The 21,587-nt window shown below is 44.1% G+C and overlaps 1 protein-coding gene across 1 annotated transcript; it reads left to right on the top strand.

Annotated features, from left to right (window-relative positions):
• Positions 1 to 9,096: 9,096 nt before the first annotated feature.
• Positions 9,097 to 21,368, top strand: LOC139459549 (uncharacterized). The gene is made up of 7 exons (XM_071241085.1): positions 9,097 to 9,451; positions 10,623 to 10,917; positions 11,832 to 12,404; positions 14,685 to 14,779; positions 15,217 to 15,445; positions 18,002 to 18,094; positions 19,769 to 21,368. Exons 1-7 carry the CDS (start codon positions 9,212 to 9,214, stop codon positions 20,644 to 20,646), a joined length of 2,403 nt encoding a protein of 800 aa, XP_071097186.1. The 5' UTR covers positions 9,097 to 9,211; the 3' UTR covers positions 20,647 to 21,368.
• The last annotated feature ends 219 nt before the right edge of the window (positions 21,369 to 21,587 follow it).

Here is a 21,587-nt window from a genome sequence, read left to right as displayed (position 1 = left end):
TAGGGGTGAGGGTGGCCCAGTCGTCTAAAGCGCCGCGATTCGCTGAACAGAGTTGCGTCCCTTGGGCACGCCAGAAACCTATGGTTGTGTGTTCGTATTCCGGTTCGCCCCGATTATGTTTCTGGGTTTGTCAGCACCATACCCGTACTCGTGGGTTTCACTGAAGTGGTAAACGTCTGAGACCTGCATCACTTCGGGCTTCCTCCCACATTAAGCTGACACGCCGCGATATGACTGGAATACTGTTAAAATCTGCGTTAAACCCAACTCACTCAAACATTAGTGCGTCTTGACACCAGCTTTTGGGCGTCCTCGGTAAGATACCTCAATGTCCAGCCAAGTAAGCTGCCAGCCAAGAAAGTATGCATGTTTGATGGTGGCTAAAATGAAACAAACAAGGAATGCTTATTCGATGTTAATGTATTTTATGAAGGCACCATAGTTGTGTTTTGGACCATAAGACTACAGTGTTTCCAGCCTAGTAACGTTTGATAACATTTGTAATGTATTGGTCAAATCCAATTTTTAAAAATATACATTATTTTGTCTGGCAGTTTAGGTATATCTTGACTTGGGGCCCGAACGAGTATATGATAGGCATGCATGTCATAGCCGATGATAGCCTTGGGGTGAGTTGTGTTTTTTGCCGAATTTAACAATATTCAGGAATGTGACGTCGTGTCCGCATATGAGGGAGCAAAGCACGAAGTGATGCAAGTCGTAAACGTTCACCACTTTGGTGAAATCCATGAACGCAAGTATAGTGCTGGCAGACCAATGATCTTAATCTGGGTGAAACGTCTTCCGTGGTCTAAAGGTAGAGCGTCCGCCCGGAGAGCGGAAGGTCCGGGGTTCGATCCCCGGCCGCGTCTTACCCAAAGACGTTAAAAGATGGTACTTGTTGTTACCCTCTCTGGCGCTCGGCAGTAAGGGGCTAAAACGAGGACTGGTCGGCTCGAAGTCAGTATACTGTGTCTGAGTGAGGTATTCATGTTAAACTGGGGCATGGTATCTGTGTGCTAGCTCTATAAATCGGCATCAGTCCGGACTAGTACAAGCATCCACACACACGCGCATGCACGTCGCTATATAAGTGCAATAATCTTGCACGCGACGTTAAACCCAATTTCACCTCACCTCACCTAATCTGGGTGAATTGTGAATTCGAACTACGATCGTAGGATCATGGCGCGCCTAAGAGAGATCAAGAGACGCAACTCTACATCACAGCCTTATATGGCATATCGTCTTCGAGGTTTCTCGTAGATTTCCTCCTGTGGTTGATGATTTTGTGCAGGCTTTGGTTTTCTTGACCGATCTTGTGGCCTCGGTTCTTCCCGATTATGTTTCCTGGTTTGTCAGCATCATACCCGTGCTTGTGGGTTTCACCAATGTCTGAGACCTGCATCACTTCGGTCTTTTCTCCCACATAAAGCTGACAGGTCGGGATATAATTGGAATCGGTAAATAACTGTCAGTAAAATTGACTTCAATCTTGTTTGCGTGTATGGAAGTATAAACGTGAAATCGTGTACACGCTGTGTAAATCCGCGTCGACAAGACGGAACCAATGACATCGTTCAGCGCAATAATACAACACATACCCTTCCCACTCTATAATCAGCCAATCAGGACACTGTTATCCCTTAGTGGGTGTGGTCTAAGATATTTGTGCCATTCAGGTGCCATGGAATCATTTATAATTTACTTATATACCATCGAAAAAATAAAGATGTCACATGATGTCACAATTTCCTGTATGTGTCTCTAGTTCCCTCTGATCTGTCCTGATGTCATAGTCCCAACTATTATTCTAGGGGAAAGTGGGGTTTAGGTCCAAACATTCGGCCCCGAAATATACCGTACAGATCTGATTTCCTCCCAGGGTTACATATTAGTTCCCAAATGGGACTGCTAACATTTCGCCGGACACTCTTTATATGGAACGTGTAGGATAAACTCGACACCTCTTGCTTCTGATAAATTTCGCAAGGATAAGACAGTAGCAACGAGAACACACTTCAAAGTCGGTGTTGTGGAAGATATCCTGAATTCCAATATGGTTCCGTACGCACCCCCACAAAAAACCCAAACAACCCAAACCAAAACAGCAAACAAAGCAATAAAAACAAAAACAAACATTATGTGACGTACCACAAGCCTGGTAAAAGCAAAATTTATCATACTAAGGGACACTGGCCACGACTAAATCATGTGTGCCCATTTCACAGCCAGGTTGTTAAACGAAGTAAATCTGAAGACATTCTAGTTTGTTTGTTTCCGTTGGTTGAATTAGTCCCCAACAACCCATGCTCGTCGTAAGAGGCGACGAAGAAAGTGGATCAGGTGTCCAGGCTGGGTGGCTTTAATTGGTCACCGGTTTGTCGGATCCAGACTAGATTATTTAAAGGCCGCTGTCATATAGCTGTAGTATTGCGGCGTTACACAGCAAACATTCATGGGTAATGAGGTGTTTGTATAAAACAGTCAGCACAATCCAAATAATCAGATCTTAGTTCTCACTACCGCTTAACAAAGGTCTGAGAACACCCCATTACGGGTCACGTCAGACCGACCTTGCGCGAAATTTGACCGACCAATGGAATGACTGAAAGTCGTTATTAGCCAATTAGAAGGCAGATATTTCGTGCTTAACGGCACTAATTTCAAATTGGCGACTACGCTTCGAAACATATTTTGACAAATTCTCGATTAAAAATTTGAAACCTGAACAAAAGAACATTCTGGAATGGCTAATAGATGGTCTAGATTGTATGGATTCAGTCGTTAAGCCCGTACCTATCGTTCGCAATACCCCGTGTTAAAGTTTTCGAGGTTGCATGATTAGAAATCACATTCCGACTGTCACTTTCATGATCTGGTAAGCGACGCTCTGATTGGTCAGATGAAAGGTCGTTCTGACGTGCCCCCTAATGGAATGTCCTCAGATCTTTGTTTAGCGATAGCGAGAACCAAGATCTGAATTTAATGAGATTTGTTTAGCGGTAGCGAGAACCAAGATCTGATTTTAATGAGATTTGTTTAGCGATAGCGAGAACCAAGATCTGAATTTAATGAGATTTGTTTAGCGGTAGCGAGAACCAAGATCTGAATTTAATGAGATTTGTTTAGCGGTAGCCAGAACCAAGATCTGAATTTAATGAGATTTGTTTAGCGATAGCGAGAACCAAGATCTGAATTTAATGAGATTTGTTTAGCGGTAGCGAGAACCAAGATCTGATTTTAATGAGATTTGTTTAGCGGCAGCGAGAACCAAGATCAAGATCAAGATCAGATTGCTGTCAGCAGTACCTGAAATACGTGACCTGCGCACTGTTACCATATCTGGAACATGAAGCCCATTTATGCTGTTTCCCGCCGTGATATCGCTGGTTTGTTACAAAAGCCATACTCGCTCTCTCATCGCGATTGTTTATAGAGAGCTCCGCGAACGGGCTAACGCTGCAAAGAGCTTTCAGGCTGTTAGGTTCATCTTTCGGTTGTGACCTTTTTGAGCGCAACTCATTCAATAGCATCCGATATCCTATTGGATCCTATTGGGAAGGGAGTTGGATTTAACGCCGCTTTGAATAGTATTTCTGTTATTTCACGGCGTGTCAGCTTGATGTGGGAGGAAGGCACAAACATGCTGAAGGTCTCAGAAGTTTTAACACTTTGGATACATAACCCGATGGTACTGATAAACCTGGAAAAAACGATTCTATTGAATCAGGCGGAATGGTGAATGCATGTTTAGGGTGCGCGTTGGGTATTTTTTGCCATTTTTGCGACATTTAACAAATACATGACAAGTATATGGACTCCACTCATTGTACGCATATACAACAACATGAGCACAGCTTCCATGGTGTAATGGAGAGAGCGCCTGCCCGGAGGGCGGGAGGTCGGTTGTTCGATCCCCGTCCTCATACCAAAATACGTTAACAGATGCTGCGGCATGGTGTTTAAGTGGGCGAGCACTATAAAATCGGCATTAGCCCGGACAAGCAGCCTCCCACCCACACCCACCCACACAGTCATCTGCATGCATGTCGCTATATAAGTGCCATCGACCCGTGAAAATCTTCAGCAAACCATGCTTGCCATAAAAGGCGACTATGCTTGTCGTAAGAGGCGACTAACGGGATCGGGTGGTCAGGCTCGCTGACTTTGTTGATGCATGTCATCGTATCCCATTTGCGTGGATCGATGTTCATGATATCAATCGATTATTTACAGACCGCCGTCATATAACTAGAATAATGCTGAGTGCGGCGTTAAAACAACAATCAAACCAACTCAAACATCACATCACCTATACAGAAACCAGGACTTCACTTGAAGTGCAGAGGCTCAAACCACAAGCCAATAGCTATTGAATTGTAATACGTCGACGTGACGCTAAGAATGCTGTCGGCGGAATTAATCAACTCAGTATTGACTACCAGGCGGTATCTCAACAGGTTACTGGGACAGTGCTGACTGCTGTTTCCCAGGCTTCTTGGCTGGTGAGATAACCTTAACGTTGACACTGTAATGTCAAGTGCTTCCTTGTCGCTCAACGAGACAAACACCCATTGTCCCTTACCCATTGTCTCTTATCACGGATGATGTTAAAACATATAATCAGACATCTTAATGTTAGGTCATAGTGAACTCATGCCATGGTGGAGCGGGGGTAGCCTTGTAGTTAAAGCGTTCGTTCGTCCGTTACACCAAAGAGACCCTGGTTCTATTCCAAAGATGGGAACAATGTGTGAAGCTTATGTCCGCAGTGGAGCTCATGCCCGCCGTCATATTGCTGGAATATTGCTAAAATTTGTTTGTTTGTTTGTTGTTTAACGCCGGACTCAGCAATATTCCAGCTATATGACGGCGGTCTGTAAATAATCGAGTCTGGACCACACAATCCAGTGACGTCATGCGCATCGATCCACGCAATTGGGATCGATGACCTGCATCAACCAAGTCAGCGAGCCTGACCACCCGATCCCGTTAGTCGCCTCCTACGACAATCATAGTCGCCTTTTACAACAAGCATGGGTTGCTGAAGACCTATTCTACCAAGGATCTTCACGGGTCATATTGCTAAAAGCGGAGTGAGGCCATGCCCACTCACTTACTCACTGTGTTATGGTTCTTCTTTAAACCGTTCATGTTCCGTCAGTATTTGTCTCTGAATCTGCTGTCCTTATTAATATCATTCTTGTTTTCTGGCCACAGTGAAACTGTAAATAGGTACCACAAGAGACAGTTTAATGAAAAATACAGTCTTTTGCCAAATGCTTCCTCTTAACTATAAATGTTCTGTCTTCAAGAAACTTCTCCACTAGTTATGGTCGAGAAATGTTTTCCTTTAAGGTAGGATGTTTGATATCAATAGAATTATAATACCATTTTTGTGTCTCACAAGTGCTTGCAAGACACGGGAGTCTTTAGATTTTGAGGGGGTATGGGTGTCCCTGCCTTGTAAGGCGCAGCCTCATGTGTTTCTAGGTTTGCCAGCATCATACTCGTGCTCGTGGGTTTCACCAAAGCGGCACACGTCTAAGACCTGCATCGCCTCAGGTTGACACGCCGTGATATAACTGGAATACTGTTAAAGGCGGCGTGAAAACCAGCCTACATAACGAGAAGATATAACTGATACTGGTTGACATTAGCTGTCCTGTTTTTGACAGAATTCTATCATTTATCAACATTGAAATAAAACAGAAATATACGTAATAATTCATAGTGAAGTTCTTAATACCAACAATTTGAAAATGAATATTCACGCGCATGCAAATCTCTTTATCTCTCATATCAAGCATCCAAATGCTCTACTTCTAGACCTGGCGAAGGTTGCCAATGTATTTTCTGAACACATTCTAGGTCTGGCCTGTAAACCCCCCCCCCCCCCCCGTGTGAAGATCCGGAGATTAGAAGAGGTCTTCAGCAACCCTTGCTTGCCGTATGAGGTGACTAACGGGATCGGTTGGTCAGGCTCAGGCTCGCTGACTTGGTTGATCATCGATCCCAATTGCATGGATCGATGAGCATGATATCAATCACTGGGTTGTCTGGTCTAGACTCGATTACTTAAAGACCGCCGTCATATAGCTGGTCTTAGTTAATGCATGTCATCGTATCCCATTTGCGTGGATCGGTGTTCATGTCATCAATTAACTGGATTTTTTAGTCCGGACCGCCGTCATAATAATAATTATACGAAAAAAACAAACAAACAAAAGTTACACACCCAGGGAAATACTGCAGCTCTTAACATATCCTGATGAAAACGAATAAGGAAGTACATGTTAAATAACGCACATACAAATTCAACACATGTCAGAATCAAATGTTGAGATGCGTTTGTGTGCATTTTTCGAACGCGTATTTGCTGGAAAAAGCTCGGAACCGATATGTGAAAAAAATTGAGCCACATATTTATCTTACGGACATGATTCCTCCTTAAAATATTAATTTACCTCTTGAAATTAAAGGAGTAATATTTAACACTAGTCCTGCAAAATGGAAATATTGGTATGATCCCTTACTCCGAATTTACGACTTCTTATTTGGGAAATATGTTAATCAGAGCGACTTCACAGGGAATGGTTAGAGAATGTTTTGATTGGTCATTGCTTCAAAGTGACCCGTGAAGATCCGGGGTGGAATTGATCTTCAGCAACCCATGCTTGCTATAAAAGGCGACTATGCTTGTCGTAAGAGGCGACTAACTTGATCGGGTGGTCAGGCTCGCTGACTTGGTAATTGATGCTTGTCATCGATCCCAATTGTGTGGATCTATGCTCATGATGTCAATCACTGGATTGTCTGGTCCGATTATTTACAGACCGCCGTCACATAGCTGGAATATTGCTGATCGCGGCGTTAAACAAACAAACACATTGCTTCAAAGTATGCGATTCCCTCTCTGAGAGGCGGAACCGAAAAATATTTTCCCCCTGTAACAAACGTTTTTAACAATCACCAGCAAATGTCTACATGTCATTATTTTCGATTCTAGAGCAACGGACACATTATCTGAGTTTACGTTTTTTTATTTAGTGCAAATATTTAGAATTGTAGAAGTGCATTTAGCACTGGCGCCCACTGCTATTATATGATGACGGAAGCGATTAAGGGAACAATGAAAAATATGGGGAAATGAGCACCTTTAAAAATGCGCGAACAAAAATTCAACACATGTCAGAATCAAATGTTGAGATGTGTTTGTGTACATTGTTTCCAACGCGTATTTTGTAGACAAGGATGGGAACCAATGATAGCATGTCACTTTACTGTGTCTAAAACTAAGTGTTCCCTTATTTATTTCCGTCAGTATATATATATACCCCCCCCCCCCCCCCCCCCAGATAACAAACCGTTATACAGAGTTGCGTCCCTTAGTTGTACCAGGATTCGCTTTTCGTGGGTTGAAATCCCAGATAAGCCCTAATGATAACCCAGCAAATAGAAACAGTCAATGACGTGTATGACATTAGCCTGTCATTCCACATGAAGCTGCCATACAGGGATATAACTGAAAAGCTGTTAACAGCAGCGTTAAACCAACCCGCTCTCACACTGGTACCTCCACTGCCATACTGCTGAAAAAATACTAAATGCAGCGTAAAACAATTGAAATACTACTACTATTACTACTACTACTATTACTACTACTACTACTACTACTACTACTACTACTACTACTACTACTACTACTACTAAGTGGATGCCCGGCTTTGGTACAAACACAGTATCTTAAGCGGATCATGATAATGGAGTGGCTCGATCATTTTATTACCGTCTTCGCCATGCTTGTGGTTTTGACACGGAGGTCCATCCATGGTATGACCCGGGATATGTAGAGGGCGTCATGGAAAATGATAAATACAAAATTCTTTGGAATAGGCCCGTATACAGCCTCAGACCTATCCAGGCCAACAAACCCGATCTTGTCTTTTTTTTTTTATAAATCCAATGAAATCATGTATTTCATTGAATTATTTGTCCCTTTTGACTCTAATGTGACACTGTTCTCGGTGCCTTAGGGTTGGTACCTCACAATCTGCTGACTGACATTGGGGGAGTACCCGGGTTTGTTACCAGGAATACAGCCCTTCTGACAATCTGGGTAATGCAGAAGGCTGCAGTGTTGGGGAGTCTTCACATTCTCCGAAAAGCTCTGGGTGGGTTTGACTAGCCAGCGCTTCCAGGGAGAAGTCCCATTCGCTGTCTGGGCTGCGTGTAGAGGGGGCAAGGGCCCTGAGCTGATGATGAGCCTAACCAGCCTGACTGTGCCAGGATCACCCAAACCCTCTTTGCTGCATTTTATATTTTAATCTGTACATAATAATAAAAAAATAATAAAAAATGTGTGTACTTATATTGCGTCAAACTCCTTGAATAAGGGGACCGCCTCCGTGGCCTAGTGGTAGAGCGTCCGCCCGGAGAGCGGAAGGTTCGTGGTTTGATCCCCGGCCGCGTCATACCAAAAGATGATAAAAGATGGTACTTGTTGTTACCCTGTCTGGCGCTCGGCATTAAGGGGCTAAAACAAGGACGGGTCGGCTCGGAGTCAGTATACTGTGTCTGAGTGGGGTATTCATGTTAAACTGTGGCATGGTATCCCAGTGGGCTAGCACTATAAATCGGCATCAGTCCGGACTAGTACAAGCATCCACACAAAGACACACACAGACAAACACCTGCATGCACGTCGCTATATAAGTGCAATAATTTTGAACGCGAAGTTAAACCCCATTTCACCTCACCACCTCCTTGAATAAGGTATATGTTCATTCTCAGCTCCCTGGGGAGTATACAAACCAAGCTGTCTTTGAGGCGCTAGAAGGTTAACATCCACTTAAAAGATATAGAAAACTAAACGTCACTAGGACTAGGAAGCTTGTACCTTACACGGAATAGCCCACGATAAAACTCTTCTGATATGGCTGATATGACCTTTAACAATCTGCATTCTCACATGAAGACGTACCCAATGATATCAATACTCGATCAGGGCATTACTTATTTCCCACTTGGCCCTAATACTGGACAGTCGACACTAGTTTAAAAACTACTTCCTTCTTGGGAGCTTTAAATCCCGATAACATCGTCATCGTTCGCAGTGCTGAGAAAGGCTCCCCTTGCACCACTATCTCCATACTGCAGTAGGCAGTGTCGTTAGACGTCGAGGCATCGCTGTACAACCAACATAACGATGTTCGTGTTGTTCCTATCGCTGCTTCTGGTAGTTCCAGGATGTTTGAGCGTCAACGTGATTGAACACCCTGGTGCCTACGGCCCGGATGTCGTGACGACGGTGGTGGACATAATTCGATCAAACTGCATCCTGTCAGAGGACAAGCTGTTTCTCCGCCGCCTGGCCTACGTTGAGACGAAGGACGGGTCCATGCCCAAAACGTACAGTGACCCAAATAACAGTGGCGGAATCTGGCAGGTAAGAGTGACATCAAAGTACTCGACAAAGATGCTGGAAATGTGGGGTATCAGCTTGGCGTGTGCCCGTTGTGATATTGCTGGTTGGTTGGTTGGTTGGTTGGTTGGTTGTTGAACACCGTGCTCAGCAATATTCCAGCTATATGACGGCGGTCTGTAAATAATCGAGTCTGGACCACACAATCCAGTGATTAATATCATGAGCATCGATCCACGCAATTGGGATCGACGACATGCTTCAACCAAGTCAGCGAGCCTGACCACCCGATCCCGTTAGTCGCCTCCTACGACAAGCATAGTCGCCTTTTAGGGCAAGCATGGGTTGCTGAGGACCTGTTCTACCCCAGATCTTCACGGGTCGGATATTGCCGGAATAGTGCTGAAAGATGAGTAAACACATACTCACTCTCTGTAGACTTTGAATTACAAATTTGTGACTTTAGTGTTTATCATTTTGAAGTACAGTTAACAAGTTTAATGTAGGTTAATTGATATAATACCTGAGAATTTATCTGATCCCTCTTGAAGAATTCAAAACATTTTTCCCAACATGAACAATCTTATATAAATCATTTCAAGCCAACGAGGTTCCAGTAATTAAAAACAAATCTGAGAATGAATTAATTATGCTGAGGTATGTTTCGAAACATTAAAAAGGAATATCCATAATTTTATCATCTAACCAATAATGCCAGTATGTTGTTATGCTACCTCTTATAGTATGCCAGAAGGCCGTTTACGGGCTGTGGTCCAACAATAGGTTTACGTTAGCCAATCAGCATGATAAACAAGGAATATCTTTCAGAGCAAGTACCCCAAACGGATTTCGGAGTACAATTGGTACCCATTAGCATGGACATTCCGACTGCTGTTGGACAGGATGTGATTTTATTGAAAAAAATAAATATGCCACAAAATGCTTAAAAACAATAAATACGCTCCAGACTGTTGGCTAACAAAGACATTGCCACAAAACAATATTGTGTTTCAAGATGTTGTTTCATTTTTTTTATTCATTTAGACTTATTAAACTGGTTTTGCAGATTTAGCTGACAACATATCTAGTCTTCATACTAAATTGCACCACTCCCTCCCGAAAATGAAGATCGGTCCCATACTTTAGCTACGTGTTCCACAATAAATCTGATCGCTCCTATTCCACGGCGTTTCAGGTCTCCTCCAGCATGCTGGCCCAGACCCAGGGTAACCAGCCCGAGCTGCAGCCTCTGTACAGAATCCTCCAGGACGCCCTACACATAAACTGGATGACCGTCCAGTGGTCTGACCTCAGGAAGCCCCTCTACTCCGGACTGGCTGCCGCCCTCTACCTCACCCTACAAACCAGCCATCCAGGGGTCACCATCCCTCTGAAGGTCGAGGAACAGGCCATTTTCTGGAGGGACAAATACGAAAACGGATTGAGCAGCCCGTACAACTTTACATCAACGGTTAACGCGATGGAACTTGGTCTGTTTTAAAACCTCTCTTCTAATGTTCTGTGTTCTCACTACCAATCTCCTCTGTTCTCACTACCAATCTTCTCTGTTCTCACTACCAATCTTCTCTGTTCTCACTATCAATCTCCTCTGTTCTCACTACCAATCTTCTCTGTTCTCACTACCAATCTTCTCTGTTCTCACTATCAATCTCCCCTGTTTTCTCTTCTAATGTTCTCTGTTCTCACTACCAATCTTCTCTGTTGTCTCTTCTTATGTTCTCTGTTCTCACTACCAGTCTTCTCTGTGTTCACTACCAATATTCTCTGTTCTCACTATCAATCTCCTCTGTTTTCTCTTCTAATGTTCTCTGTTCTCACTACCAATCTTCTCTGTTCTCACTACCAATATTCTCTGTTCTCACTATCAATCTCCTGTGTTTTCTCTTCTAATGTTCTCTGTTCTCACTACCAATATTCTCTGTTCTCACTATCAATCTCCTGTGTTTTCTCTTCTAATGTTCTCTGTTCTCACTACCAGTCTTCTCTGTGTTCACTACCAATATTCTCTGTTCTCACTATCAATCTCCTGTGTTTTCTCTTCTAATGTTCTCTGTTCTCACTACCAATCTTCTCTGTTCTCATTATCAATCTCCCCTGTTTTCTCTTCTAATGTTCTCTGTTCTCACTACCAGTCTTCTCTGTTCTCATTATCAATCTCCCCTGTTTTCTCTTCTACTGTTCTCTGTTCTCAGTATCAATCTTCTCTGTTCTCACTACCAATCTCCCCTGTTTTCTCTTCTAATGTTTTCTGTTCTCACTACCAGTCTTCTCTGTTTTGCAGTAGTAGTAGTAATATTAGTAGAAGTAGTCGTAGTCGTAGTCATAGTACTAGTGCCTTATGCTTATCATTGTTGTTATTATTGTTTCCTTCTGTTTGTTCCAGGTTGTCAGGCTTTAAACAGACAGTTAGACGTCGTCTTTATCGTAGACACCTCAAGCAGTCTCAGCAAAGATGACTTTACACGAGCCAAGACGTTCCTGAGGAATATCGTGAATGGACTCAATGTTGGCCGAAACACTGCCCACGTCGCCGTGATAACCTATGCCTCCACCGTTAATGTCCAGTTCAACCTCAACAACTACTTCTCCAAGGCAGAAGTCTTTACAGCCATTGGCCAGCTTGTCTACACAGGCGGCGCCACCGACACGGCTAGTGCTCTCAGCGACTCCATTAACGACGTCTTCGCCACCTCCAGAGGCGGTAGGGACAGCGCCGTCAAGGTGGCCTTCCTCATCACTGATGGAAAGTCTGATGACAGCATCAACACTGGGCACGCTGCAGAAAACGCACGCAACCATGGAATCGCCATATACACTGTGGGGGTTGGGAATGCAGTAGACGCCAGTGAATTGCAGCAAGTGGCCACGCCCCCAAGTTGTACCCATTCCTACCTTACAAACGGGTACGACATCATCGCCAACCTCAAACAGGAGATCCAGAACAGCATCTGCAGGGGTGAGTGTCTATGAAAGCTTCCCCCATCACATCGCGGCAGCAATTGCCTCCGTCTTCACTCCAGTGGCAACGGCGCCACAATTCAATGCTAGCTGGGGTCCGCTGCTCGTCGGTTCCCATCTCATTATGATCCGATCTCGTGGGTGTAGCCACAGATTAGGGACGAACCATTTTTTAAATTAAGACTATGAACATAAATATTTTTAAAATCAAAAACATCTTACAAGAATTAAGTTTTTGTGGCTGACAATTTCTTTGGTTTTTTTCCAACAGTCTGAAGCATATAATATTTTTCAAGCTTTTTCTGGGACAATTTAATTTCGATTAACTCCCAGGACCCCTAGAATATCACATGATTGGTCACGTCTATTCCATGCATTTGAAATGTCTTCCAACATTTTGCCTACATGTATTTTTATATCGAAATAATCACCCATTTAATAAAAGCGACAAACCCAATACCATATTTAAAAGAAATCTCTGCCAGAAATAGAGTCGATTGTACTCACCTACTATATCATGAGCATGTGTCTATGAATCACAATCAAATAGTGATGATACCAGGTGTTTGCGAAAAGGTGAGCGCATCCTGCCCCACCGTTTGCAGCCGGTGACAAACCATTGATTGTTGTGACAAGAAAAAACGTATACACCTTTTTATAACGAAATCACTCACCGCCAAACGCGAACCACAGAAACATACAGAGAAATATGTACGTTGAGAAGAGGTGTTTCCAATGTGTACCAATTAATAACAAAACTAACAATCAGTCAAGTGTTACCAGGAACCTTCTTTATTCTTATCACGATATACATCTTCCCGAGGCAAGGGAGTTAATTGACTTTAAAAGTCCAGTTTCCACCCTTGCCGAACAAGGCTGGTATTTTGGAGTTACATTTTGGCTGGACTAACAAGTCTATGCATAGTCCAATCAAAATCGCGCACCGAAATCGAAATCCGGTTCGTTGCCAGCAGATATTTTCCAAGTCTTTTCATGTTTTTAATGAAGGTGCTCACTTGATTTGATGCACTTCGCTATGTAAGACCCGTTTTATCGTAATATAGATCTTAATTATCGATCAGATCGTCTTGACTGGGCGCCACCATTTTGTTTGAAACAAATGCAAGTGATACGAGAGGTGGAATCTGATTGGTCCATATGAGAGGCTTAGAAGGGACTTAACTCGTAATAACCACTGGTGGCGCTACGGTCGTGCCCAGGAATTCCAGCCTAGTTCGGCAAGGGTGGAAACTGGACTTTTATTGTCTGTTAACACACTTACCTCGGGAAGATGCACGATATGCCGAACTTTACTGGCTTATCCTGCACGTGACAAATGGAGCATCTCGAGTCATGGATCTATGACGTCACATGTGTTACGTTCATGAGCATCGCTTCACACAACATACCAGTATGTTCGTTTGTGCATCGAACCAATCTAATATCTCTTGAATATGAGTAGATCTTCATATATTAACCAACACGTATCGTATTGGCGTTTATTTTGGCGGTGAGTATCTATGAAGGTCAGTCCTCTCCGATCCTTACATCATCATATTCCCGAAGCAAGGGAGTTAACTCACTGTAAAAGTCCAGTTTCCACCATTGCCGAACTAGGATGGAATTTGTGGACTCTAAGGTAGCGCCACCAGTGGCTATAAATGTAGCCGGAAGTTATGGCCCTTCTATGTCCCTCATATTGACCAATCAGATTCAACCTCTCACATCATTTGCATTTGCTTCAGACAAAGTGGCAGTCAAGAAGATCTGATCGATAATCAAAATCTATATTGTGATAAAACGGGTCTTACTTCGCGAAGTGCATGTTATCGGTACCTTGACTCAAAACATAAAAAAAAGTCTGGTGATGCCGAGTTTGTGGTACACATGATTTGCAAATCCTGCAATCGACCGAAATCTGCACGGCAGTTTACGAACCGGATGTCGATTTTCTTACACGATTTTGATACGACTATGCATATACTCCTTAGTCCAGCCAAAACATAACTCCAGAATTCCAACCTACTGGAACCTGGACCTTAAAGTCAGTTATCTCCCTTGCCTCTGGAACATGTTACATCCTTGGCGGTATCGATTATGTAGTATCCATCACGCTCTCTCATCTTATTAGGTTTAGATTACCATCAGTTGAGCTGAGACCTATAATAGATATACATGGGTAGGCTAGAATGTAGATGATTTTCTAGACGAGTGTTTGCAGCCAGTTAAACTGATTACAACGGATTTACATAGGGAATCATGTCATGCCTTCTTGCAGCTCCATTGTACGCCAACTGGACGGTGGAATGTACGATTGGGACTTGCCCCACGTACGCCTTCCCCTTTACCGACAACAACGGCCTCACCATCAAGGTAAACATGTGGCCGCTACATCATCGCCAACATCTCGCCTCGCTCAATGTGTCACCGCCCACTATATCTGTCACCGCCCACTATATATGTCACGCCCACTTTATCTGTCACCGCCCACTATATCTGTCACCGCCCACCATATCTGTCACCGCCCACTATATATGTCACGCCCACTTTATCTGTCACCGCACATTATGTAAGTCACGCCCACTTTATATGTCACCGCCCACTATGTATGTCACCGCCCACTTTATCTGTCACCACCCACTATCTGTGTCACCACTCACTATATATGTGACCACCCAATAACTGTCAACGCGCTAATTGTTGAAACATGTATCCCTCCGAAAACACATAAAGGACACGCTTCGGTGTATACAACCCGAAAAGAACGCCAAGCGGTCACGATTTTTACATATGCATCTTTGCTGTTCCAGGCCACGGTCTCCTGCGGCTCCTCCATCCTGTACGCCGACGTGAACAACTACTACCCCAGCTCCGCACACAACCTCGTCAACGAGCTTCTCGACGGAGCGGAGAGGATGTTCTACCAGGCCAAGCCTGACGCCAACGCAAACTACCTGTATATTATGGCGAAGGACGCGCAAGGAAGCAACGGCTGTAACCTGACCTTGACGCCCCTTGTCGGCAACCAGGTGGTTACAGGTAGGTGTGCCCCCACTAGGTATTTGTCTGTAACCTTACCTTGACGCCCCTTGTCGGCAACCAGGTGGTTACAGGTAGGTGTGCCCCCACTGTGTGTTTGGCAATTACCTGACCTTGACGCCCCTTGTCGGCAACCAGGTGGTTACAGGTAGGTGTGCCCCCACTAGGTATTTGTCTGTAACCTGACCTTGACGCCCCTTGTCGGCAACCAGGTTGTTACTGGTAGGTGTGCCCCCACTAGGTATTTGGCTGTAACCTGACCTTGACGCCCCTTGTCGGCAACCAGGTTGTTACAGGTAGGTGTGCCCCCACTAGGTATTTGGCTGTAACCTGACCTTGACGCCCCTTGTCGGCAACCAGGTTGTTACTGGTAGGTGTGCCCCCACTAGGTATTTGTCTGTAACCTGACCTTGACGCCCCTTGTCGGCAACCAGGTGGTTACAGGTAGGTGTGCCCCCACTGTGTGTTTGGTTGTAACCTGACCTTGACGCCCCTTGTCGGCAACCAGGTGGTTACTGGTAGGTGTGCCCCCACTGTGTGTTTGGTTGTAACCTGACCTTGACGCCCCTTGTCGGCAGCCAGGTGGTTACAGGTAGGTGTGCCCCCACTGTGTGTTTGGCTGTAACCTGACCTTGACGCCCCTTGTCGGCAACCAGTTTGTTACAGGTAGGTGTGCCCCCACTGTGTGTTTGGCTGTAACCTGACCTTGACGCCCCTTGTCGGCAACCAGGTGGTTACAGGTAGGTGTGCCCCCATTGTGTGTTTGGCTGTAACCTGACCTTGACGCCCCTTGTCGGCTACCAGGTGGTTACAGGTAGGTGTGCCCCCATTGTGAGTTTGGTTGTAACCTGACCTTGACGCCCCTTGTCGGCAACCAGGTGGTTACAGGTAGGTGTGCCCCACTGTGTGTTTGGCTGTAACCTGACCTTGACGCCCCTTGTCGGCAACCAGGTGGTTACAGGTAGGTGTGCCCCCACTAGGTATTTGTCTGTAACCTGACCTTGACGCCCCTTGTCGGCAACAGGTGGTTACAGGTAGGTATGCCCCCACTAGGTATTTGGCTGTAACCTGACCTTGACGCCCCTTGTCGGCAACCAGGTGGTTACAGGTAGGTGTGCCCCCACTAGGTATTTGTCTGTAACCTGACCTTGACGCCCCTTGTCGGCAACCAGGTGGTTACAGGTAGGTGTGCCCCCACTGTGTGTTTGGCTGTAACCTGACCTTGACGCCCCTTGTCGGCAACCAGGTGGTTACAGGTAGGTGTGCCCCCACTAGGTGTTTGGCTGTAACCTGACCTTGACGTCCCTTGTCGGCAACCAGGTGGTTACAGGTAGGTGTGCCCCACTGTGTGTTTGGCTGTAACCTGACCTTGACGTCCCTTGTCGGCAACCAGGTGGTTACAGGTAGGTGTGCCCCCACTGTGTGTTTGGCTGTAACCTGACCTTGACGCCCCTAGTCGGCAACCAGGTGGTTACAGATAGGTGTGCCCCCACTGTGTGTTTGGCTGTAACCTGACCTTGACGCCCCTAGTCGGCAACCAGGTGGTTACAGATAGGTGTGCCCCCACTGTTTCGCTGTTATATTGGTAGCACAAATGTGATTTTGAGTTTGCTGTGTTTTGGCGACTGTTTTCAACCCAATGCGGTTTTGATAACGTTTGTATTTCTTTGATGTCAACTCCAATTTTCAGCTGTATACTTTCTTTTGCCCAGTAGTGTAGTAAAACGAGTGCGCGTTGCCAATGACAATCTATATTATTTTTGTTTGTTTCTTGTTTAACGCCGTACTCAGCAGTATTCCAGCTACATGACGGCTGTTTGTAAATAATCGAGTATGGCTAGACAATCCAGCGATTGACATCATGAGCATCGATCTACGCAATTGGGATACGACGACATGCATCAACCAAGTCAACGAGCCTGACCACTCGATCATTCAAGTCAGTCAAGACCACCCGATCCCATTAGTCGCCTCTTACGACAAGCGTAGTCGAAATCTAAATTATGTATATTTGTTTACAGATACCATTTAAAATATATGTAAACTACAATATATGTAACTACAATGTATTTCCGTTGGATATTCTCCAAGTTCGCACTATCATAGATTACGTGCTTGTTGATATATCCTTCTCAACAATGTACTACTGTACATGTATGTTCTAAATACATCATGAAAGAACAATTGAAATACAGTAAACTACGGTTATACCGAACTTCAAGGGACCACTTAAGTTAGTTCGTAATAACCGTAGTTCGTTATAAGCACATATACAGAATATATACAACGAATGGGCGGTGGCAAAAAACAGTTCATTATATCCGTCAGTTCGTTACAAGCGTGTTCGTTATAAACGTAGTTTACTGTACACATGTATTGTTTCTTAACTGAACACTTAATTGCTTGGTTAACATGAACTGTTCCATACTGTAATCAACGGAAGTTCACGTATGATATTAATTATCCTTTTGGTGTTAAAAATTACGTTGTGAAGTTGTTATCTGGTGTGTCGAAAACTCGGATATATCGAACCTTTTATGTTGTCATATTACACAGGGTTCGAGGTCATCTGTCGGGATCTGCCGTCCCACACCCCGAGAACGTGCACGAAAACAGATTTGATCCAGTTCAAACCGCTCATATGTGACGGTGAGTACACTCTATGCAGACCCATTGGGTTAAAGTCCTGCAACTCACTGTAGAGTTATGTCCTCTTAACTGCCAGGATTCGCTGATCTTGGGTTAGAATCCCTCAATCTAGTAATTATTCATCCTGGTCCTATCAACTCACTGCTAGTGGGATTCGGTATTTATCTGAGACGCCATGACATGACTGATTTAGTGTTTTAGCTACTGCTAAGTTCCAAATCAACCATGGACAATTTTTTAAACATAAATTTGTTCAAAGGTAGACAGATAATTGAGACACATGTCAAAGCGGCTTTATCAACCTTGAAAAATTGTTATAAATGTTTTGATATTTCAAAAATATGATATTAAATTAATATGCAATGTCACCTAGATTTACCGTGGGAAGAACGCGTATCTGGAAATTATAACGCTTTCGCAGCGCAACTACAACCAGGAACCACTTTACTTTTAGAAGTAATTTTTGGACACTGATATTTAGGGAGCTCTCGGGCTCTGATCAGGATAATATTCTGCGTACGCTCAAAAACTGCTGCACCCGTCATTATTGGGTTTGCGCAGATTCAGTTATATACAGGCTGACATAGTATAGACGGAACACAGTCCACTAGGACAGAGCGCAACAATAACTCACTCAGAGATGCAGTGTAGTATTTACAATATTAAGACGTGACGTTCGTCTAAAAGGTATAAGTTTTAGGTTCCTACGCGATCGTAGAATCTTGTGCCGTAATTTGTTTCGATCATAAAAGCGGTTAATTCAATTTAATTCCCTGTAATCCCCAGGACAATGCAAGTCGAATGAATGCGTTTCTTTCTAATCAACAAGATTTCGCAGCAATCTCTTTAAAATCAGATCTTTGTGCTAGCTGCCGGTACATAAAAGAATCTGAGAACGTCCCTTTGCAGGTCTTGTTAGAACGAACTCTGGTGAACTTTGACCGACCAATGAAATTACTAACAGGAAGTTAAAAATAACCAATCAGAAAACAGCTTTTTCGAGCTTTAAGCCGCTAGTTTCAAAATGGCGACCATTACCACAACTTCACTTTAAAAATAATTTGACAAAGGTCTCGATTAAAAATTTGATCTTTTATTATTCTTCGGCGCCGTAATGACAGATATGTTAAACGCAAATGTTCATTTCCTAACTGTTCCACAGCTTATGTCCGATCTCTGTTGGTAGTCCTTCATGACTGTCACTTGTAGCGGGACAGCGGACTAATGGTCATGTCCACTGATCCATGACGTCACTATATTCCACCAAATAAGAGTAGACACCTACACGGGTCAAAGGCTAATGGTTATCTAGTAACCCCGATGTGGCCTTCACAACTGTTTAAAGGGGCACTAATCTCAGGCTTCTTCTCTGCTGTCTAGGGCTCACTAGCTGCCGTGAGTCGATTTGCACGCTAACGCAAGTAAGGACAGCTAAATGAACTCTGAGGCAATATCTGTTTTACAGAATAGTACTTCGAAGAAGTACCCCGTTTTATAATCGTAATGTCTGAAAAATGTGTCTGGTTCCAAAAAACAAATCCCAACATTGAATACTACACAACATCTACAAATGCGTAGACCCACAAATATATCTCAAGCTGTGATATTGCTTGAATATTGCTAAAAGCGGTGTAAAATCATACTCACTCACTCTCTCTATCTCCCTCCTCCCAGGCGTTCCCGCCGTGAGCAACCCATGTACACAAGCAGATGCGCTGTCACAGAAGAAGTATCCCTTTCCCGGTGACCCAAACCGTTACATCCAGTGTTTGTCAAATGGACTTTACCAGGTGAGCTACTGTCCAACTGACACCCTCTTTGACCCTGACTGTGAGACATGTTACGGGCGAAATGTTCCGAAAGTGGACTGCACTGTCGTTGCCCAAGTAAGTAACAACCCTTGCACGGCCCAGAATCTTCTCAACAACAACTTTTACTTCGAGTTCCCTGGGGACCACACTAAATACATACAGTGCGACATCTGGGGTCACGCTTGGGTGCGGTCCTGTCAGACCTCCTATGTATGGGTGCAAGTACACACCACGTGCGAGGAACCAGGGACCTCCTACAACCCTTGCCCCCAGATGGCTCTCCATGGTCAACGGTTCTACAGCTACCCAGGGGACATGCATAAATACATCGAATGCGTCGACGCGCTTAATCCACAAGTTCTGAGCTGCCCGAACCAGGAAGTTTGGGATGACTGTGTGAAGACATGTCTTGGACTGTCCGGGTTGACTCCAAACTGTGGGTCTGGGACACAAATGCCTACGTACACCCGTGCACCCACAGCAGCCCCACAATACACCACTATTCGCAACGGAGCTTCAGGGGGCGTGTACGAATATCCTTGCACTCAGCAGCACATCCAGGCCAACGAGCTGTATTTCCCCGTCCCTAACAACCACCATCAGTACTTCCAGTGCAGCCTAGTGGGCATCAGATACACCAAAACCTGCCCAGGGTCAGACTGCTATGATCCCAACTCTCACACTTGTGTTGATGGCTGTATCTTCATTGATAGTAACTTGCATCCAGCCGGCAAGAAATAAAACTCACGACACACAATATAATTATTCATTCATTTTTGTATATGTTTTCACGGATTACCCGTTTTTTAGACAGCCTCTGAAAATCATATTTACGAATGGTGTGTCGCCATTTATAAGATATCATCTGGAATATCGTCTTTTGAATAACTGCATCATTTGATTTCGATATATATGGACAGATTTGTTTTTCCAAGACGCCATAACCCTATGACCCTACGTTGTATTTTGTCATTAGAAGCCACAAACGGGCATTCAACAACTTTAAGAGACATTTTGTGTAAGATTCATTCTCTGAAACAATTCCAACTCTTACAAATCCGGTTTGTGACATTAATGCTAATGATAAGCTGTATATATGCTACTCAGAAGAAGTTAAAGAAAACCCAAACTGTATGCCTGGCAGATTAACTATCAGATGTTCTTTAACTGTCTTGAGTGGTATCCATCTCATAAGAATTCCCAATCTTTTTATACCATGTTCATCCTAAAACTTAGATTAAGTTGTCTTAAAAATGCATCTGGATGTGTTTATCGTGTCCTGTTATCGTGATCTGTGGATGAATATTGTTGCCAAACTTGGCCCCTTTTCTAACATCCCGATGAAGTAGTAGTGAATTCTAGGTGTGGCATATCTATGTGTGGTCACCGTATTAATCCAGAAACATTGACATTATGCCGTCTATATATTAAACAAGCTTTTCATAATAAACACTGTATCTATATCACAGAGTGTTCGTTATCTATCATATATGTAGTCGGCAGATGTGTTTGTGTGGGATCATTGTCTGTGTGGATATGTTGATGTGTGTATGTTGACATTTATGTCCGTGGAGATATGTCAGTGTGTGTATTTTGGCATCAATGTCTGTGTGGATATGTCGGTGTCTGTGTATGTGGGCATCAATGTATGTGTGGATATGTCGGTGTGTGTATGTTGACAT

This window comes from Haliotis cracherodii, unplaced genomic scaffold (genome assembly GCF_022045235.1).
Source record: "Haliotis cracherodii isolate W230 unplaced genomic scaffold, xgHalCrac1.p SCAF_13, whole genome shotgun sequence".
NCBI classification, from domain to species: Eukaryota; Metazoa; Mollusca; class Gastropoda; order Lepetellida; family Haliotidae; genus Haliotis; species Haliotis cracherodii.
This window is presented reverse-complemented; position numbering and strand designations above follow the sequence as displayed.